The 20,411-nt window shown below is 38.9% G+C and overlaps 1 protein-coding gene across 4 annotated transcripts in view; it reads left to right on the forward strand.

The window, feature by feature from the left end:
* MPP7 (MAGUK p55 scaffold protein 7) overlaps positions 1–20,411 on the forward strand; it is a 222,762-nt gene that overhangs the window by 159,144 nt on the left and 43,207 nt on the right. For 3 of the 4 annotated variants that reach the window (XM_055544022.1, XM_055544021.1, XM_055544024.1), the window contains exons 9-12: positions 3,510–3,584; positions 3,778–3,974; positions 4,448–4,512; positions 12,847–12,885. In XM_055544022.1, the coding sequence (XP_055399997.1) occupies positions 3,510–3,584; positions 3,778–3,974; positions 4,448–4,512; positions 12,847–12,885 (376 nt within the window). The remainder of the gene's footprint in view (positions 1–3,509; positions 3,585–3,777; positions 3,975–4,447; positions 4,513–12,846; positions 12,886–20,411) is intronic. The other variant, XM_055544023.1, reaches the window with a different exon arrangement.

Below are 20,411 nucleotides of genomic sequence, written 5' to 3' on the forward strand. Positions count from 1 at the left end.
CTGTATGTCCTTGGAAAATACCTTCATCTTTTTATTGCTTCCCTGTATTCATCTACAAAATTAGAATAAGAAGTGGTAAATCTCTCACTGGAGCGTTCGAAGATTCAGCAAGCTCCTGTCCCAAATTAGGTTTTTAATACACATTGCCAGTGATACATTTATCTCTGGGTATATATCCCAGGTATATAAAGTAGTGAAACTAACTTAGATATCTTAAGTCTAAAATGGAATGAAACTACTATATATAGGCTTTGGCAATATAAATTCTCAAATTCATTTGTTTATTTATAAGGACAAAATAAAGAGAGATTGTCTCTGTTATGTATAAAAACATATTATTAACCTGTCAAGAGTCTTGGTATCTCAAAACAGATCTCAGTGTATATGAAAATTTAGTAAATGATTAAGATAGCATTTTAAATGAGTGTGAAAGCAGTGAGATTGTTTCATAAACGGTATTGGATTAATTGATTATTCAGTTAGAAAAATAGTCCTTATTGTACAACTCACACAAAACTAAATTCCCCCAAATTCAGTTTTTAAAAAAATCATTGTGCTCTGTCATGTCTGACTTTCATGACATGTCTGCTCTGTCACATCTGACTCTTTGTGACCCCATGTACTATAGCCCACCAGCTCCTCTGTCCATGGAATTTTTCAGGCAAGGATACTGGAGCAGGTTGCCATCCACTCCCGGGGAATCTTCCCAACCCAAGGATTGAACCTGCATCTCGTGTTTCTTGCATTGGCAGGCAGATTCTTTACTACTTTTTTTTTTTTTAACTACTGTGCCACCTGAGAAGCCCCCATACTACACTTGATCTTAGCCAAAAGGCCAAGAAAGAATTTCTAACCTTGATGTGAAATTCAAATAGATGTAATGACTAGAACTGAAAACTTTTTCTACAGGAAAAGATGCTATACATAAAATTTAAAAGACAAATGAGGTTATAGGCAAAATATTTTCAATTTATATGATTAAAGGCTCATATTTAATGTATATGAGAGTTCTTAACAATCGTTAAGAAAAAAGCAGTTATAGAACAGCAAAGCATATGTACAGACAAAAATGACCAAAAAACATGATGTCTGAAAAATATTGGACTGGTGGTTATTTAAAAGCTTGATAACGCCTAGAGTTAGCCAGATTATGCTAAGTCATTTCAGTCGTTTCCGACTCTGTGCAACCCCATAGACAGCAGCCCACCAGGCTCCCCTGTCCCTGGGATTCTCCAGGCAAGAACACTGGAGTGGGTTGCCATTTCCTTCTCCAATGCATGAAAGTGAAAAAATAAAGTGAAGTGGCTCAGTCGTGTCCGACTCCTAGCGACCCCATGGACTGCAGCCCACCAGGCACCTCCGTCCATGGGATTTTCCAGGCAAGAGTACTGGAGTGGGGTGCCATCTCCTTCTCCGAACAATAGTACTAGTGATTGCTTACACTGATTGAGCCCTTAGTGATACTGTTGTAAGGGCTTTACATAAATTAAAACACATGCACAAACTAGAAGAATGGGAAGGGATTATTGAGAAGACTTGCTTTCTTTCTACTTTCTTTCAATACTCTTAGTAAGATTAGTGAGTTACTTTTATGGTAAGCAATAGCAACAATATTATCATTTTGAAATCACTCCTTTATGAAATTCTGATATTTATGCTGTTAAACTCCCATTTTATGTGAGTGTCTATGCTGCACTAGAGTTGCTTCCATATGCTGACAAAACTGATTCTATGCTCTAAAAAAATGAACTTATTTACAAAACAGAAACAGAGTCACAGATCTAAAAAAACAAATTTATGGTTCCCAGGGGCGATGGGGGAGGGATAAATTGGGAGGTTGAGATTGATATATATACACATTGCTATGTATAAAATAGATAACTATTAAGGGCCTACTGTAGAGCAAAGGGAACTCTACTCAATACTCTGTAATGACTTATATGGGAAAAGAATCTAAAAAAAGAATAGGTATATATATATAACTGATTCACTTTGCCGTACAGTGGAAACTAACAATACTGTAAATCACCTATACTCTAATAAAAATTTTAAAAAGTGAAAAAAGGCTGACTCTATGCAGCTTTTCCCATCTTGGCTTTCAGTGACTTTATGCTGATACATTAAAATTGGCCATGGTGGGAGTATTCACATCATGGAAATTGACAGACAGTACCAGTCGGGGCCTTTTTAACCAAACAGTGTCCTGGTTACAGCACTTGCTGATGGCTGAGCCTCAGAGAGGTCTACTCTTCTTCTCTCCCTCCCTTCCTGTCTCCACCTTTTCCTCTTTTCTTCCATCCTTCATTCCTCTTAAATATGTACCAGATATTTAGAGCTTTCACAGAGCTTACAGTTTAGTGGGTGTGACAGACATTAGGGCTTCCCTGATGACTCAGAAGGTAAAGAATCCACCTGCAATGCCGGAGACCCAGGTTCAATCCCCTGGAGAAGGGAATGGCAACTCTCTCCAGTATTCTTGCCTCAAGAGTTCCATAGACAGAGGAGCCTGGGGTCGCAAAGAGTTGGACACAACTGAGTGACTAACACTTTTCAGTACCTTTCATGTTCACTCGAAACGTAACTGGTTTGATCAGTAAAACTTGGAAGCGATTTCTTCAACAGACATTAAGAAATAATTGTATAAGTAATTATATAGATCTGATTATGACAAACGCTCAAAGAAGAGAAAGAATGGTATAAGAGTGTGTTAAAGGAAGACCTACTCTTAACGTTTTTTGTTTTTTTTTTTTCCTGTAGTTACTTTACAATGCCATGCCAGTTTCAGGTGTACAGCAAAGTGATCCAGTAACACACACAGATTCTTTTGCAGACTCTTTTCTGATATAGGTTATTATAGAATATTGAGCAGAGTTCCCTGTGTTAGACAGTAGGTCCTTGTTACCTACTGTCGTGTGAGGTAGTCAGCAAAGAATTGTGGGTATTGTTGCTTGTTTTCATTAAATTAGATAATCTTTTCATCTTTTAATTAATCTACACTATTTAGTACTTACTAACCAGAATCTACAGAGATGAGTGTTCTTCGTTGTTTTTCTGATGAACCTTGTGACTGATTGGGTCATGTGTCTGTAACCACATTACTGACAGTTACAGGTATTTTGTCCCTGAAAATGAGATCCTTGGATGTGAAGGTCTGAGCCTCACACGCAGTCTGTTCTTTGCATTTAATCCTGTCTGTGTAAGGCACTGTGCATAGTCTCTGTTTCTATTTTGAAGTAACATGGATGGTAATACATTCACTGGCGTTTTTAAAGTGCACAGGAGGTAAAAGTGGATTTAGTGGTTAATGTTTTTTACTTATTTGACAAACTTTAGCACTTTCTCACGTTACAGGAATTTCTACAAAAATAGTTTCCTTGGTTTGTTTTATCTAAGAGTAGAAAATCCCAAGCTTGTAAATTTTCAGAATCATTTCATTTTCTACCTATTTTAGTTCCTTTCTCTTTGGTTCCCGAGGTTTTCTTATAACATTTTCTTTCCTCTGATAACAGGCTCAGTCACAGGGTGCAATAACGTTTAAGATTATACCCAGCATCAAAGAAGAGACACCATCGAAGGAAGGCAAGGTAATCATTCCTTAAAAATCCTTTTTCTTTCCCCCCAGGAGGAACTAATGTTTTTCCATTCAATACATATCTTTTTTGTCTCAGCAAGTTGACCTTAATATTCTGTTTTTTAAATAAATCAGAGTTAGACGAATACTGCCCATTTCACATTTACTCTTTATATTTATTCGTCGTAAATGGAACTCTCTTCTAGATGTTTATCAAAGCCCTCTTTGACTATGACCCTAATGAGGATAAAGCAATTCCATGTAAGGAAGCCGGGCTTTCTTTCAAAAAGGGAGATATTCTTCAGATTATGAGCCAAGATGATGCAACGTGGTGGCAAGCAAAGCATGAAGGAGATGCCAACCCCAGAGCAGGACTGATTCCCTCTAAGCATTTCCAGGAAAGGTGAGTTCCTGGCGCAGAATCATGGCCTGTCTGCAGCTGACCTTTTGTTCCCTGCAAAATACCATTTCAGCATAGTTGTGATAAAATAAGCCCTGAAACCTTGCCTTCGAAGCCTCTATCCCTCAGGTTTGGATTTCTGTTTTGTCTAATGAAGTATGAATAATGACCAAAAATAACATGACAGTCTCAGGTCATATTCACTTTTTGTTACGAAGCAAATGGAAAATAGCACATTAATATCTGAAACTGCATTGATGTGAAAGCTAGAAGAAAAAAAAAAGTGATTTCAGAGTCAGGAGAATTTATAAAAATTTGGAAGTTAGAGGATTTATTTCTTAATTTGAGTAGATTGCATTGTATTCATTTTTTCCTCCAACTTTCCATTTTTTCTTAAGACTTTTAGTATTTTGGTATTATATTAGTCTTGGATCTGTCCTGAAAATTGATAGGCATATTGACCTTCTTTTCCTCAGGAGACTGGCTCTGAGACGACCAGAAATATTAGTCCAGCCCCTGAAAGTTTCCAGTAGGAAATCATGTAAGTTTGTTAATAAGAATGCAGAAAACCTAAACCTTGCTGTTTATTTTTGACTATTATAGCAGGTGTTTGTGGTAGAATAAGAGGCCCTATTACATGTGGTAACTTTTGGATCATCTTTTCATAAGAACCAACAAGTAAGAAATTCATAATGGGAATGGCAAAGTGAATCTTTTGAAGAAAGGGGTCTTTGGGGTTGTTTATAATAAACCCATGACTTACTCTTTAAGGAAAAAAAAAAAGATTGCTACTCTTTTTGTTTTCTGAATTTAGGTATTTTATATTGTAACCTAAAATGCATCTCTTATCTCTGTAAAGCTAAGAGGTTTGGTTTAGATAATTCTTGGTAAAGATTAGAGGGGGAAAAAAATCCATCATTTTCTTGGGCACAAAAGGACTTGTGCCTAAAACAGTTGTTCTTGTTCTGTTTTGTTCCTTGTTTGTTTTGACATCATAGTCAACACGAAGCTCTGACCTTCACCCTCTCTGTTCAGAGTTATTACCAGACTAGATTAAAAGAAAATAAGAGTAAGAAAAACAAGGATGTAGGATTGCTGGAAGAGATAGTGTGCTTTTTCTTTCAACCTACCCTTCTCTCAGCGTCTCTTGACTTCCCATCTCCCACCTCTTATAAGTCCCCAGCTTATCTTTAAATGTCGCGTTTTATCTTCTTTGTTTCATGGTTCTAGGTATTTTAAGAGTCTTTAAAAAGCTCTTTGTTTTCAGCATAGAAATTGTACATTAAAAGGTGAAGTGAGCAAATAAACGGTCCTGGAATTATACACCAACATCTGTTTTTGGTATCGCTGTGCTTTTCACATCTCCTGTTATTTCTGTCAGTTAGTAGGAGCATAGAGCCCAGGAATCACGTTAGAAGGGAGCCAAACTGCAGTCGAGTATAAATCTCACCAGCAGGCTTCAAGCAGAGCACTGATGCAAAAGCCTGCTTGTTCCTGCTCTGTTCAGTCTGGGCAGAAGGAAGAAACCCTTATCGTAGACAGCCAAATGGACTGTGACACTGAGAGCTTCAAGCTTCACCAGTGTTGTGCGGTCCAGTGTGATGAATTTTCACTGGGAGCACATCCGGAGGCCCCTGCCCGACTTGCTCTCTGAGGGACTTTTGAAGTGAGGGCCTGCACACTTCTTATATATGTGGGACAAAATATGTGTAACCTGAAAATGAAGTAGATGTGATTCGACTCAAATCTGAATGCATACTCAAATTGGCTTGGGTTTTAGACAATGTAGAAATGTACAATTGGTTATAATGATGAATGTTCACTTAGGTAAAATTTTTGATAGATGTATTTTTTTTTTTTAAAGAACTGTACAAAGTAGAGAGGTTGTCTTTTTAATAGCTCTCCCCACTGGTTTCAGTGTAAATGTTTGTGAATGTAAGAGGGTGTGTGTGTTTGTGTGTGGGTGTGTGTGTAGAAGCACTAATTATAATGGAGATTTTTTGTCTTTGAATGTACATAATTTCTTTTATATGTTAAAACTCTGGTATCTGAGCCGAGGACTTGTCGTTATGGAATGTGGAGGTCCTTTCACCTTTTTTTCCTTTTCTTCTTCTGTCTCTTTTTCATAACCTAGATTTTGATTCACTGAGAGATGCATTGTTCTCATATTTAGGTGTTCCTTATTTTTAAATAAAAATAAATCTGGTCAATATTAGCTGGAATAAATCACTAGCATATAGTAAATACAGCCTTGTTCAGAGAAGCTTTATATTTCTGTGAAAATTAAATAGAAAGCCAATGTCTTTATTCTCAAAGAATTGAAATTCCATTTGAAATTTCTTTGAATGTTGTCTCATAAACCCCTGAACTCAAAAGTTATGCAAAAATCATTGCACTGGATCTGAACATTTTTAAAAGCATTTAAAGCACTTTGTTTTGTAGCCTGTGTATTTGAAAATGATTTTTTTTTTAATGTAACAGAATCTCATAAAAGCCGTCTGACTCAACACTTCCTGGACTTCAACTTTTGGTACTTAGATTGTTGGAGTAGGACATTCATGTTTTCATGCCCTTTGCTGAATTGTAGAATAATACTATGAAGAAAAGCAGAAAGCTAATATAAAGTCTTTTATTTTTATATTTCATTTTATTGAAAAAAATCTCTATATATTTTATAATCATTCTATTTAATTACATTGAATAACATATAATAGGTTTTAAAGTTTCTGATTTAATATAAAATTTCTAAAAGAAGAATAATCCACCTTGGTATTTATAAATTTATGGAAAAAACTCATGTTTATAAAAATTTTCTTCACAAAATTTCACAAGGGCACTTAAAACCTAGGAAGATAATGGTTAAGGCATGGAATTTAGAAAAATGACTAATCTAAAAATGTCAAATTAGCCAGTTAACTTTTTCACAAAGTGATTGCTTTTGCATTACTAGTGTTTTACTCTTTATTTTAAATAAAGAGTAAACTTTATAACTGAAGTCTGCATGGAGGAAAAGTTTGTGGGTAATGGCCCTGGTCCTATAGGGGTTCAGTTAGTGTGAGTGTAGAAGTCAAGAAGGGTTGGAGCATCCCAGGGCTGTGTTATCTCTGCCTTTGTGTTTGTGCTAGAACTCTAGTTCCTGGCTCCATTAGACCCAGAATAAAGTAAATCAATTTTATTCTGAATAAAATTAGAAGACTTCCTCAGGCTTTACAGCTGCCATCCTTATATGCAAAATTCTGAGTGTATGTGGTATTCAACCTTGATGCTTAATTCTAGTTCCTCTCCTTAAGAATCCACGTATATCTAATACATATCCAGAAAAATGGGCTCCTCAAACAAAATAATTTGCTTCTCACACATTCTTTAAAACTAAAACATGAACTCTTAAAACTAAAACATTCCCAAATCTTAGAAGTTTGACGTAGCAACTCATCTCCTCCTCTTCCACTTCCTCCTCCTCCTCTTATCCAACAAAGACATTTTTTTTAACTTTTTATTTTATATTGGAGTGTAGCTGATTAACAATGTTGTGATAGTTTCAGGTGGACAGCAAAGGGATTCAGCCATCCATATACTACATGTATCCATTCTCTCCCAAACTCCCCTCCCATCCAGGCTGCCACATAACATTGAGCAGAGTTCCCTGTGCAACAGTAGGTCTTTCCAACAAAGAAGTTTATATGCAATTTTGTCTGCTTGCCTTCCCTGCTTCATCTAATGCTAGGCTGTCACATAATGAATGTTAATAATACAGACAGAAGAACAGAGCTGGAAGGCTGACAGGTGTTCTTTGCTGTGATGAAGGTTTAGATAGTTACCAGAAGGACACACTTACTGAGTGACTTCACTTTCACTTTTCACTTTCATGCATTGGAGAAGGAAATGGCAAGCCACTCCAGCGTTCTTGCCTGGAGACTCCCAGGGACGGCGGAGCCTGGTGGGCTGCCATCTGTGGGGTTGCACAGAATCGGACACGACTGAAGCAACTTAGCAGCAGCAGCAGAAGGACACAGGGTGTTTGGGGCTGAGTACGAGCACATTTTATGTTTCAAGTGGTACACAGGGATAGATATCCTGACAGACAACTTGGCAGCTTGCGATACTTGTGTCAATATAATTTAAAGGAACTATGTTTCTTCTGTCAAAACTGATTTTTATAGTTCAGTTGCGTATGTAATGCCATATGATGTCACCTAACTTCTAAAAAGAAATATGAATTTCTTTGATTACTTGAAATATTATTTGTTCCCTTTCTATTGAAACGTAAGTATATAAGTTAGGAATTAGCTTCTTAGTAGCATAAACTTTAACTTCAATTCGATGTAATTTATATTTAAATCGAGTCCGTGTGGGATTCAAAAAAGGCTCTTATTCATGGAGTCTATTTTACTGCAGAATGTTCAAGTATATTTATTTACAGTGCTTATTTACCTGTTTTTAGTTATCGAAGTATAAATACCTGAATATTTCTAATAATGATGATTGACTATTAATAAAAATATTTCCTTTTACAAAATAGCTTTAATAGAATTCCAGTTATAAAAAAAAATTGTACAACTTACTGACTTTTTAAAAATTAGAAGGTAGAGACACAAAATATTTTAGAATTTGTTTTAACCAATTTTGATTGTTATCATGTAGGTGAAAAAGAAAACATTTAACTGCAGTCAAAGGGTGTCCATTTAAATAGAGTGTCACCAGGTTCATTCAAAGACAAATATTTTGTGAACTGAAGATCACAGTCTACTAGCAATAAAGTTTAAACATTGAGGAAAACAGTGAATTCATTCACATGGTACCAGTGTTCTGGAAGGCCAAACAAGATATATATGTACATATCATTACTCTACAGGTTGTTGTAACAGTACTTTCCAAGCTGAGTAAGCCCCTTCTTCCTGGCATCTTAGATAATGTTTATTTACTGTTTTCATACATACATTTAATTCAAAAATTAACAAATAGAGTATGTTCTTAAATTAAATTTGTGTGTCTAATACTTTGCCACACATTTTCTGAATATTGGTGGGATCGTGTGTAAGAGAAACATATGAGGTTTTAAAAATATGGGAAATACTTTTTTGCCCCGACACCTTTTGGGAGATATCAAAGATCAGTTTGTGTAGAAAGAGGTGTAGATGAATTAAATTGTAAATTGCACATCTGGTCATGAGATGGTTGAAGTGAAGACCTTTCTTGTTGTTGCTTAGTTTTCATCTCAATAGATTGTGATCTGCTCACACACATAATTGCATTGGAGAAGGAAATGGCAACCCACTCCAGTGTTCTTGCCTGGAGAATCCCAGAGACAGGGGAGCCTGGTGGGCTGCCGTCTATGGGGTCACACACAGTCGGACACAACTGAAGTGACTTAGCAACACACACATAAAGATAAGACTGTCAGGGCGTATGTGTTTAGCTTTTCCATGTGAGAGATTCTCAACCGTACTGTCTTCTGCCTTTTGTCCTGGGACCCTGGTTCATACAGGTAAGAGAGTTGACCAGTGGTTAGAGGTCTGCTCTGTGGTCATGGATCACTGCAGCCTTTAGGGGAATACAGTGAGGGGTGAGTGGTCTGAGAAAGGTTCTAGAGTGGGGCCTAACTCTGCCCCAGAGAATATCCCACCAATACAGACACAGTTTCTCCACTTGTCAGGAGCATCTGATGGGTCCCACTCTGGTAACCTCTAGCAGCAAGTCCATCCTGCCGGGGATGCAGTGCTTTTCCTTCCTCTGAGGACACTGCTCTCTCTCATTGTGACCTTGGTCTGTCTCTCCTCTCTGCTTTTTATAATTGTTGCATCCTGCATGTCGGTGTTCAGTGATGTAGAGCGGACTCTTGCTGCGGCTGGGAGAGGAGAAGGCCCTTCCCTGGCTCCCCTGGCAGGCAAACACCTACGAGGCTGAGGATTCTGGGCGGGCAGGAGGCTGGAGTAGTGGAGGGTGGAGGGAGGTAGTCGGGAAACTTGACAGAAATCTGTTATTTCCAGGGACCTTTCCCTTGACTTAGGTTTCCTAGTTTGAAGCTCCAGGTATTAAAAAGTGACTTTTGGTGTGATTGCATGGTAATTCAAAACTCAGACTCTGGAACTGGACTGCATGGGTCCATGTGCCAGCTGTGCCACTTATGAGTGCCTTATCTCTCTCTACCTCTGATTTCCCATCTGTAAAATGGGGATAATACTTCCAGCTTCATAGGGTTGTTGGAGAATTATGTAACATTATCCATTTGATGTGCATTCAGCAGTGCCTAACTGAAGCAAGAGTCCTGCAGCTTACCCCAGCTCTCTTCTGAGATCCACCTTTTAGATATTTTTCCTCTTTGCTTTTTTACTGGGTTCTATTAAGCATGATACTTGCTATTGGATATTTATGTGTATGTTTTGTCATGCTAAAAATACCATCTCTTCCTACTTTAGAATTGCAAGGAGGAAATGTTCTTTTGAGAATTTATGCAGCATATTTAAGACCTCTTATTAGAATATGAAATATACATATGCTGCATATATTTTAAGTTACAGATTTTATTTTTATGTGGATGGACTTGGTGTTTTAATTTGTGTGTGTGTGAGAGAGAGAGACATGGCTTTTTATCATCTGATTTATGTAATGTGGAGTCTTTAATCAAGAGTGCAATATTCAGTCTATCCTATTGTGTATTATCACAAAAGTACACTCTGACAATCTATTATGCTTTACAGCAGAATTGTCTGAGATCACAGGTTGATCAATCTTTAACATGACTTGTTTTTATTTCTACTTAGATGTTGGGCTTGGCTATCCTGTGTCACATCCCTTCATTGTTTGTTTTCTAATCATTTGTTTGAGATGCACGTGGCATTTCAGAGCTCCTAAGACATGAGGATAAATAAACTCACAACTTGAGTGACTCATACTATAAACCTGAATAGTAATAATTAGCTTGTCATCTTGGCAAATGACTGTCCCAATAAAGTTAACGCAGTTTGAAGACCGACCCATGGGTATTTGAAAAGTAAAAATAAGATGTTGTGCACACTTTCTTCCTAAGTGTTTTCTTTGGCTTCTGTGCTGTCCTGTGAAGAGAGAAGCCAGCAGAGAGCTATTCTGATTGGTCCTGTTCACTCAGTAAGGTCAGGTAGCAAAACATCTCCTGCCTTGACTTGTGGTTACAATGTTCTTCTGTTAAATATCCAGTTCTCTCTCCTCCATTAACTGAAGAGGAGTCTCCTAGGTCAAACCTAACTCATAATGCCTTCTTGTTAGTAACTTAAGAATTATTTCAGATTACTTCTTAAAATACTTTTCATCATGTAATATAGACAGAATAAAAATAAAGGGTTCTGTCTGACTCATTTTGTATGTATAATAAGTTGACGACAGTTGTCAGGATATTGTTACAATTACAGGGTATATAGACACTTTAAGGGCAAAATTTGTTGCTTTGAAAATGTTTACTTTTTTTTTACTGTTTTCATCATGAAATATCCTTAGTTCTAAATAGTTTAGAAATAGAACTGTGCCATAAAAATTAATATAATCCCCTTATAGAAGGTATTTTTAAGAAATGCTGATGGTTTTTTCTGGTTATTTTCCCTTTTGGGTATTTAATAAACTATATGAAGACTTTTGTGTTTTCACTGCTTAAGTGTACACATTATTTTTAGACCATACCTATAGTATAGTCTAAAATGTAGTTTTTCAGATTCTATTCTATTCTATTTTATTCATTGACTAATTATTTTGAAATATTTAAAATACATTTGTTTTTTCCCTTTGGCTTTTCTAAGATGAGGAGACAGTTGAGAGTGGTAGGTGGATTTTTTTTTTTTTTGGTCCCTTGGGTGCAGTATCTTCCTACTTTAATTGTATTTTCTGCACATTTAATCATTTCCTCCTTTTCTTTTTTTGTGCTTCTCAGAGGAAATTAAAGGTACATGTATACAAGTTTCCCTGCATAGTCTAGTAATTTTGTTTAGTGCACATATGTAGAGGATTAAATTGACCATAGTAAGCAGTTTATATTTAAAAGATCATTGTACATCCTAACTTTCATCTTGACATTATAGTACCCGCAGTTATGATTGGACTTTGTTTTAGAAAGAAATGTACCCTTGTTTTTTTGCTTCATAAAGCAGCAGTATACACAGTATTGTAATGTAGTACGTTACTTTTATCTGTAATAGTCTCAAATAAAGATAAATGAAGAAAACAGTGCTATTCATATCTACTGACAGACTTATTACCTAAGGATGTGGGGAGCGTCTTCTTAACTATTTGATTTCTGCAGTCTGTGTTATTAGTTTTAGAAGTATATTTGTGTAAAGATGAGAAGCCTAAAATAATTAGGACCCCACTACTTAAAAACTTAAGATTTGCAAAACCCAGTATTTGTTTAATTCTTGGCAATAATTAATAGCATATTGTTTATTTTAAAATGTTTTCATCGTTCATTTTTTTTTAATCAAAAGAAGGGCTATGTCTTCATTTTAACCTTTCTGTCTACTCCAGTGAGCCAAAATAAGTGTTATATTTTACATAGTCTCGAGGAGCCTGACTTACAAAAATAAATTTACTTTAGGGATCAAGTGGTATAATTTTCTTGATTGACAAAATATAAATGTATCAGACAAGTCTGTTAAAATGTTCTTGGAACTGCAGTTAAGGCACTTCCAAAGAAGCGTGAAAAAAGAATTGCATGCTGTTTCAAAATGTTACTGTAAACTTAAATATAAAACAAAATGTTTTATGTTTAAGAGTAGCATTGTGAGGGCTGTTCTTTGCTGTGCTTTGTGACTGTTTGAAGTGATTTATTTTTTTGCATCTGTGGCTGGGCTTCTAACTGTTCTGCTTTGTTTCTCGGCTTTCGTTCTGTCTGCTCTTACACTCCATCCAGAAGATGCTGAATATGGTGGTATCAGCAGTGGAACCTATCTAGGTGAGCAATTAGTCATGGAAGAGGAGTTCTTTCTTTCTGTTGCTTTCTTCAAAGCCATTACGCTGTTTTGTCTTAAATTAGCATATTTACATTAGCATGCTCTGCTATCAGTTGGGGGTAGCATGAACCTTTATTTTAAACTGGCTCAATTGGTTGGACACAAAGGAATTCAAAATGTGCTTTGGTTTATTATTCAGGAAGCTTCCCAGATGCTCTATTTTTGAAAACCATGATAATTTTTTGATAGAGGATGACAAAGCATCTATTTGTGCTAAGTAAGTTTACTGAATTAGTTGTCTCTGGATTTCTCTAAATTATCTAGCTAGCTGTAAATTATTCAGAACTTCTAAATAACTTGCATCTTGCTAAATAACTTTGGTTCCATTTTCTAATGACTTATTATTCCCATAACCCCACTCAAAATACCCACTGATCAGCTCCCTGTACAATTAAAGTTTATAATTAACTTGCTCCTCTGTTCTGGATGGAAAATTTTCCACTTTGGAGATGCCAAGGGATGATATAAACAAAAGTCAGGATATCCAGAGATTGTTAAAGCCTTCAGAGTTATCTTCATCTCAATTCAGACCTTTCCTCACTCTGCTGTGTGTCGGAACACTGACAAATTCTTCACTTGCAGTAGTGAGGGATAGTGGTATGGAAAGTCAGTTTGAGAGAGAAATCTTTCAACCTCCTTATTTTCAGATTAATATTTGGCAATATTTATGTACATGATGATAATATCTCTTGGTTATTGAAGAACAGTGCCAGATCCTGTATTTGTTATTTAATATCTATCTTACCTCCCTTTTTAAATTAAAAAAAAAATCTTGTCTCTTATATGGCGAAATTGGTGGTATTTTTTCCACTTCAAAAAAAAGAAACTGAGACACAGAAATCTTACAGGATTTACCAAAGACAATAAATGTTGCATCCTGGTTTCAAATCCACAGCTATGTAGGTATAATACCTACTGTGTCTTTTACAGTATGCTGCCCTCTAGCTTTTCATTCTACAAAACAAAGAAAAAAAAAATTGCAGAACATAGGGTATTTTAATTTATATGCTGGGAAAACTATAATTTACAGAGAGAGAATTGAATGATCAGAGAGAGGTTAATTTTTTCCTCAATTCTTCACTCAATTCAGAACAATACAATGTGCCAGATACTCTGTATATTAATTGATCCTCTCTTACAATCTTAGAAGCCTTAATGGCTGCAAACCAGAGGCATTGATTAGTCTCCTGATTCTGTGGTCAGCTGGGCAGCTCTGGTCTGCGTCAGCCTGACGGATGGCTGCAGGCTGGTTGTTTGGCTGGGGTCTGCCTGGTCTGGGGGCAGGGGTGCTCAGTTGGGCAAACTTGTTTCTATCCCACATAGTTTTTCACCCTCCAGTAAGCTACCCATGTAGAGGTCTCAGGGCTCTGCAGAGCCACACAGAGAACCATCGCTGGTATGTAAGTGTGATGAAACCTCTGCTTATATCACATCCGCTGATGGCCCATTGGCCAGAACAAGTCTTGTGGCCATGCCAGAGTCTGTCGGGGGTTGAGGGGTGGACTGCCCTGGAAGTTGGGGGACAGGGAGAAGCCGTCACTGCAAACTTCTGCCTGTCTCCAAACTAGAAAGAGGAACACCTATCCTTGGTCTGTGTATATCTATTCAGTGAAGAACTGGGGCATACTGTGCATGGGGTTCTCAAGGCAAGAATACTGAAGTGGTTTGCTATTGCCTTCTCCAGTGGACCACATTTTGTCAGAACTCTCCACCATGACCTGTCCATCTTGGGTGGCCCTACACGGCATGGCTCATAGTTTCATTGCCTTAGACAAGGGTGTGGTCCATGTGATCAGTTTGATTAATTTTCTGTGATTGTGGTTTTCATTCTCTCTACCCTCTGATGGATAAGGACAAGAAGCTTATGGAAGCTTCCTGATGGGAGAGACTGACTGAGGGGAAAACTGGGTCTTGTTCTGATGGGCAGGGCCATGCTCAGTAAATGAGATGGTTGGATGGCATCACTGACTCAATGGACATGAGTTTGAGTAAGCTACAGGAGTTGGTCATGGACAGGGAGGCCTGATGTGCTGCAGTCCATGGGGTCACAGAAAGTCAGACGTGACTGAGCGACTGAACTGACTGAACTGAACTGAAGAACTATGGCATGAAGCATTATTGGATGAATGTCGGCTTCCCTGGTGGCTCAGACGGTAAAGAATATGCCTGCCCTGCAGGTGGCCTGGGTTTCATCCCTGGGTGGGGAAGAGCCCCTGGAGAAGGGACTGACAAACCTTTCCAGTATTCTTGCCTGGAGAATCTTGTGGACAGAGGAGCCTAGTGGGCTACAAGTCTATGGGGTCACAAAGAGTCGAACGCGACTGAGTGACTAACACTTTCACTTCACATAAAATACGGTAATTCAGAGGATGTGATGATCGTCTGAGGCTGGGGCAAAGAGGGAGTCAGTCCCATGAGAGGGGATGCTGGAACAGGCTCCGTTGTTTAGGCGGGATCACAGTTAGTGCCAGGGGATGAGGGCAGGAGTAGCAGTATGGACAGAGGTGGCTGTTGCAGAGCACAGGGCGACAGGTAGATGGCAGCACTGGAAATTGACCATCCTGCTTGATGACATGAGATCTTCAGCGGCAGGCCAAGGAACTTACACATTTTATTAGCATTTACCTGGTTTTTGGACTCACGTAATTCTTTGTATAAAGAATGAAATACAGGTTTTATTCTACATGTCTCTGATAGAATGTAGGGTTTTATAAAGTTAATATTTAGTAGATATGACTTGAAACTCAAAAGCAAAGGTGATTAGCACAATGGGCTGCTTTCAAGAGCTCAAAGGGCATGAGTCCTGATAAAATGCCATTGCATCTGGCAACTCGGAATCACTGCTGCCGCCTGAGAAATGACTTTCCTGGAAGCCACAGCCTGCAAGTGAGGGTGGACAGTGAAGGGAGAGGTCAGCTGAGGTCAAGGTGGTTTGTGTAGTTGAGTATAGGAGTAGTTTAGTGGGAGAGGATAACTGGTTCATATCTATAGGCAGAGATAAAGGATTGATGGTAAAGGATTAAGTTCTGAGATAGAAAGTAGTTCCTTGATCAAAATCCCAAAGCAGATGAGATTGGATGGAATTAAGACCACAGGATCTTTATCACTTGAATCAAGTGAAGCCTGCAGATACCACAGGTCCCAGGAAAACATTCTTCAGAAAGTGCAGAGGACTTAGTCCTTCCAAGAGACCACTCTGTGGTTGTTTCAGTTGCTTCAATTGTGTCCGACTCTTTGTGACCCTATGGACTGTAGCCTGCCAGGCTCCTCTGTCCATGGGATTCTCCAGGCAAGAATACTGGAGTGGGTGCCATGCCCTTCTCCAGGGGATCTTCTCAACCCAGGGACTGAACCCATGTCTCTCATGTCTCCTGCATTGGCAGGCGGGTTCTTTACCACTAGCACCACCTGGGAAGACCCACTTTGCACCCCCCCCCCCAATTATGGATAAAAATAGGGCACAATCCAGGTAAAAGGGGAATATCATGAGTCATTTAATAACTTGTATCAAGGGGTTCACAGACAGTCGTCAGGCTGTGTTTAGGCAAAAGATCCATTTTTGTTAGACCCACAAACATGAGAAATTTCATGTTTCCTGGCTCCTTTGACAAAACAGATTTGACCAAACTAGGCCTTCATTTTCCAGTGTTAAGAATTAGCAGAGGCTGAGTTACAAGTGGCCCCTTAAATGAACACAAGCTCTCCAGTTCAGCACAGCCTCGCCGTGCTGTGGCCGAGCCAGCCCGGAGACGGGATCCCGCGACACTCTTCTAACAGTCGTGTTGATGCTTGTGCTATATAACAGTGAAGTCTTTCTTTATGTCCCAGTTCTCAAACGTGGGGAAATAAAAGTAACCAAAGAGCAGTTAAGGGAAAATGGGACCACCTAGTTCTTCGAGGAGTGAATACTGTACAAATCGTGTCAGTGTTGACAGAATGCAATTTAAGATTTTTCTGCCCGTCTGGCTTCTGTTGGCTTTTGGATTTTGCAAGCCCTGATTACAGAGCCTAACTCTCAACTCCGTTCAACTCCTGGTCGTGGAGACGAGTTTTCCTTTCCATACCTGACAAGCCAACAGGAGAGCAAGGTCGACATGTTTTTGTAGATGTTTGTCATGACATCTTTCTTCTTTCTGGTCTAAATGCTTGTTCTGATATAATAGCAAGAGAGCCACAGATTTGAGGCACCTAGAGGTTCATGTAGCTACAGGCGGGGTCAGGTATCTGAGAAGAGAAGCGTACAGTAAGACAACTTTATGTTCCTATGACATAGTAGGATACAGAAATTAATAGTGTTTCTGATAAAAGTTTTTTTCTTTTAAGGAAGCCCTTCAATGAATGACTACTGAGTGGAAATTGTGTCTTTCTGCTGGATACACAAGTTTGATGGTACTTCTCTGGTTAGTTTTAGTACTATTAAAGAGTTACTTTGTTATAAATAGACTAAGCAAATGGACTGCCTTGTGAAATGCTATTTTGGCTCCCACCAAGAACCAAACCCTCAAAATGCTACAGATTTTTATACATTTTTAAAAGCAGTCTCATAAGCAGCATGCTAACATTTATGGCAAAGCTATTTTTTGGTATAAATATTATTTGATAAACACCTTTAAATATAAAGAATCTGCCTGTGTAGGAGACCCAGGTTCTATCCCTGGGTCAGGAAGATCCCCTGGCCAAGGGAATGGCTACCCACTCCAGTATTCTTGCCTGGAGAATCCCATGGACAGAGGAGCCTAGTGGGCTACAGTCCATGGGGTCACAAAGAGTTGGACATGACTGAGTGACTAACAGTTTTCACTTTGACTTTAAATTTAGTGACGTAATGTGATAGTGTGATGTTTTATTCGCTTTTCTTCTTTTCTCCCGTTGAATAATCATGTCTCTACCTATTTATTTTTTTCCTATTGGGTTCTTTATCAGTCTCCTGTTAATGTTATGAGCCCTCTCTGTATCATGCACATTATCCCTCTCTCTGCTGTGTGCATTTTCTTCTGGTCCTTTGGTGCATTTTACCTTTTTTTTTTTTAATGTCAAATTTAACATCATATATACATTTTAATTTTTACATAGTCAAATCTATGAATTCTTTCCTCTGTTTTCAGAGTTTTGTATTCCCCACACCAAAATTTTTAATTTATATCTTTTGCAAAGTAATATGTACATTAGGTCGAAGCATGTGAAATTGCTGTGGTTTTTTTTTCGTAGGTCAAAAGTCATCAGAATGTCAGCAGTTTCATATAGCTCTATTTAGTAAATTGTTTGAAAAGTGAAATGGCATTGTAAGTTCTTGTAGGCAAAAGCAGGAACCTTTTCCCCTCTTCCTCCTTGGTGTCACATCCTCCTTCAAAAGATCCCACTTTAGCTCTGGTTAGCAGATTCTTACGGTATTTGCAGAATATAACTTTCTTGTAATGGTATTTCTCGATTGGTTTCCTGATATTTATTGAGCACCTGTTATGTTCTGGACCCTCAGCATTTCAACAGAGATCAAAAGCAGACCCCCTTTCATAGAGTAAGGGAGTGGGGTGAAGACATAACTAAATAAATTGCACTAAATAAATTACATAATACATTCAGTGGTGAGACATGCCATGAAGAAAAGTGAAGCTGGAACGGCCACTGGGAGAGGTAAGGACACACAGCTTCGGTTTTCCCCAGGGTGGTCACTGAAGGCCTCCCTGAGGCCATGGTGGAGAAAACCCCTCAGGGGGCCTTGTGGAAAAGGAATAGTGGGGCAGTCACGTGCAAAGGCCCTGAGATAGGCCCCGGGGCATCTGTGGAGCAGGGAGACCGGTGTGACCTGAGCAGAGTGAAAAAAGGAAAGAGCGGCAGGCTTTGAGGCTGGTGAGATAACAGGATGCTGGTGTGAGGGGCACTGAGCTGACCCCTTTGGCTCTTATTGTGTGGGATGGGAAGTCAGACGGGTTTGGAGCAGAGTGACGTGCCTAGCTGTGAGCTTCAGGGTCACTCTAGCTGATTTGCTGAGAATGGGCTGTAAGAGAGCCAGGGCAGAGGTGGGCAGTTGTGTGTCATCCAGATAAGAAGTGACTGTAGCTGGAACCAAAATGTCATTAGTAGAGGTGGCCCTGGTGGCTCAGTCAGTAAAGAATCTGCCTGCAACGCAGGAGACCTAGGTTTGATCCCTGGGTTGGGACGATCCCCTGGAGAAGGGAATGGCAACCCACTCCAGTATTCTTGCCTGCAGAGAATCCCATGGACAGAGGACAGGTAGGCTACAGTCCATGACGTTGCAAAGAGTCAGACATGACTGAGTGACTATCACTCACTCATACATATACATACACACAGAGATTTTAAGGAATTGGATCATGTGACTGTGGAGGCTTAATAAGTCAAAATCTACAGGCTAGGTAGCAGAGTGGAGACCAGGGAAGAGTTGCAGTTTGAGCCAAAGGCTGTCTGCTGCTGGAAATCCTTCTTGCTCAGGGACAGGTTAGTCTCTTTTCCATTAAGATCTTCAACTGATTGTATAAGGCCCACCCACATTATAGAAAGTAATCTGCTTTGAGAGGGTGAGATGAATTGAGAGAGTAGCATTGACATATATATATTACCACATGTGAAGTAGATAGCTAGTGGGAAGCTGCTGCATATAGTACAGGGAGCTCAGGTTGGTGCTCTGTGAAGACCTAGATGGGGAATGGTGGGAAGGGATATATATGTAAATTTATAGCTGATTTACATTGTTATATAGCAGAAACTAACACAACATTGTAAAGCAATTATACTCCAATAAAAAAAAAATAGAAGGAAAAAAAGAAAAAGTAACCTGCTTTATTCCAACTCTACTGATCTAAATGTTAGCCTTTATCCAAGAAACACCTTTACCAGAGGCATCCAGAATAATGTTTGATTATCTGGGCACTGGGACCCAGCCAAGTTGACACATAAGATTAAGTGTCACATTCTCCAGTCTCTTACTCTACGTTAAATATATCTATGGTAATTACTGTGGTAAGGGAAAATTTACCCTTTGGAGATTTGATATGTCTTGCACATCAAATGTTTCTCTCACTGAAAGAAGTAATTTAAACCATACAAGTCAACAACGTGGAATGGATCTGTGACATTTCAGGCGATGACTGCAAGTCATACAGTACTCGGGTGACTCCAGAGCTCAGCCACTACCGCTGCTTTCTCAGACATGCCTGCTTCTAAAGAACAGCCTTTGCACAGGATGGGTCTGTATCCATCCTCAGCACAGGACACCTTCTCCAGCTCTAGGACCCCTCTGGAATATGGCCAAGGGAGTTCCTAGAAAGTCTGCCTTCTCATGAGGTCATTTCCAAGGACTACTTACATAGAAGAATTTCTTCCCCTCACTCCTTATCTGCCTCCACACTGTTATTTCCTGAGTCCACAGATGCAGAAGGACAGCGGGAGTGATTACCCTGCAGACAGAATATTCTTGGACCCCAAGTGGAAATGCCCAGGGTTGCTATTG

This window comes from Bubalus kerabau, chromosome 13, assembly GCF_029407905.1.
Source record: "Bubalus kerabau isolate K-KA32 ecotype Philippines breed swamp buffalo chromosome 13, PCC_UOA_SB_1v2, whole genome shotgun sequence".
Taxonomy (NCBI): domain Eukaryota; kingdom Metazoa; phylum Chordata; class Mammalia; order Artiodactyla; family Bovidae; genus Bubalus; species Bubalus kerabau.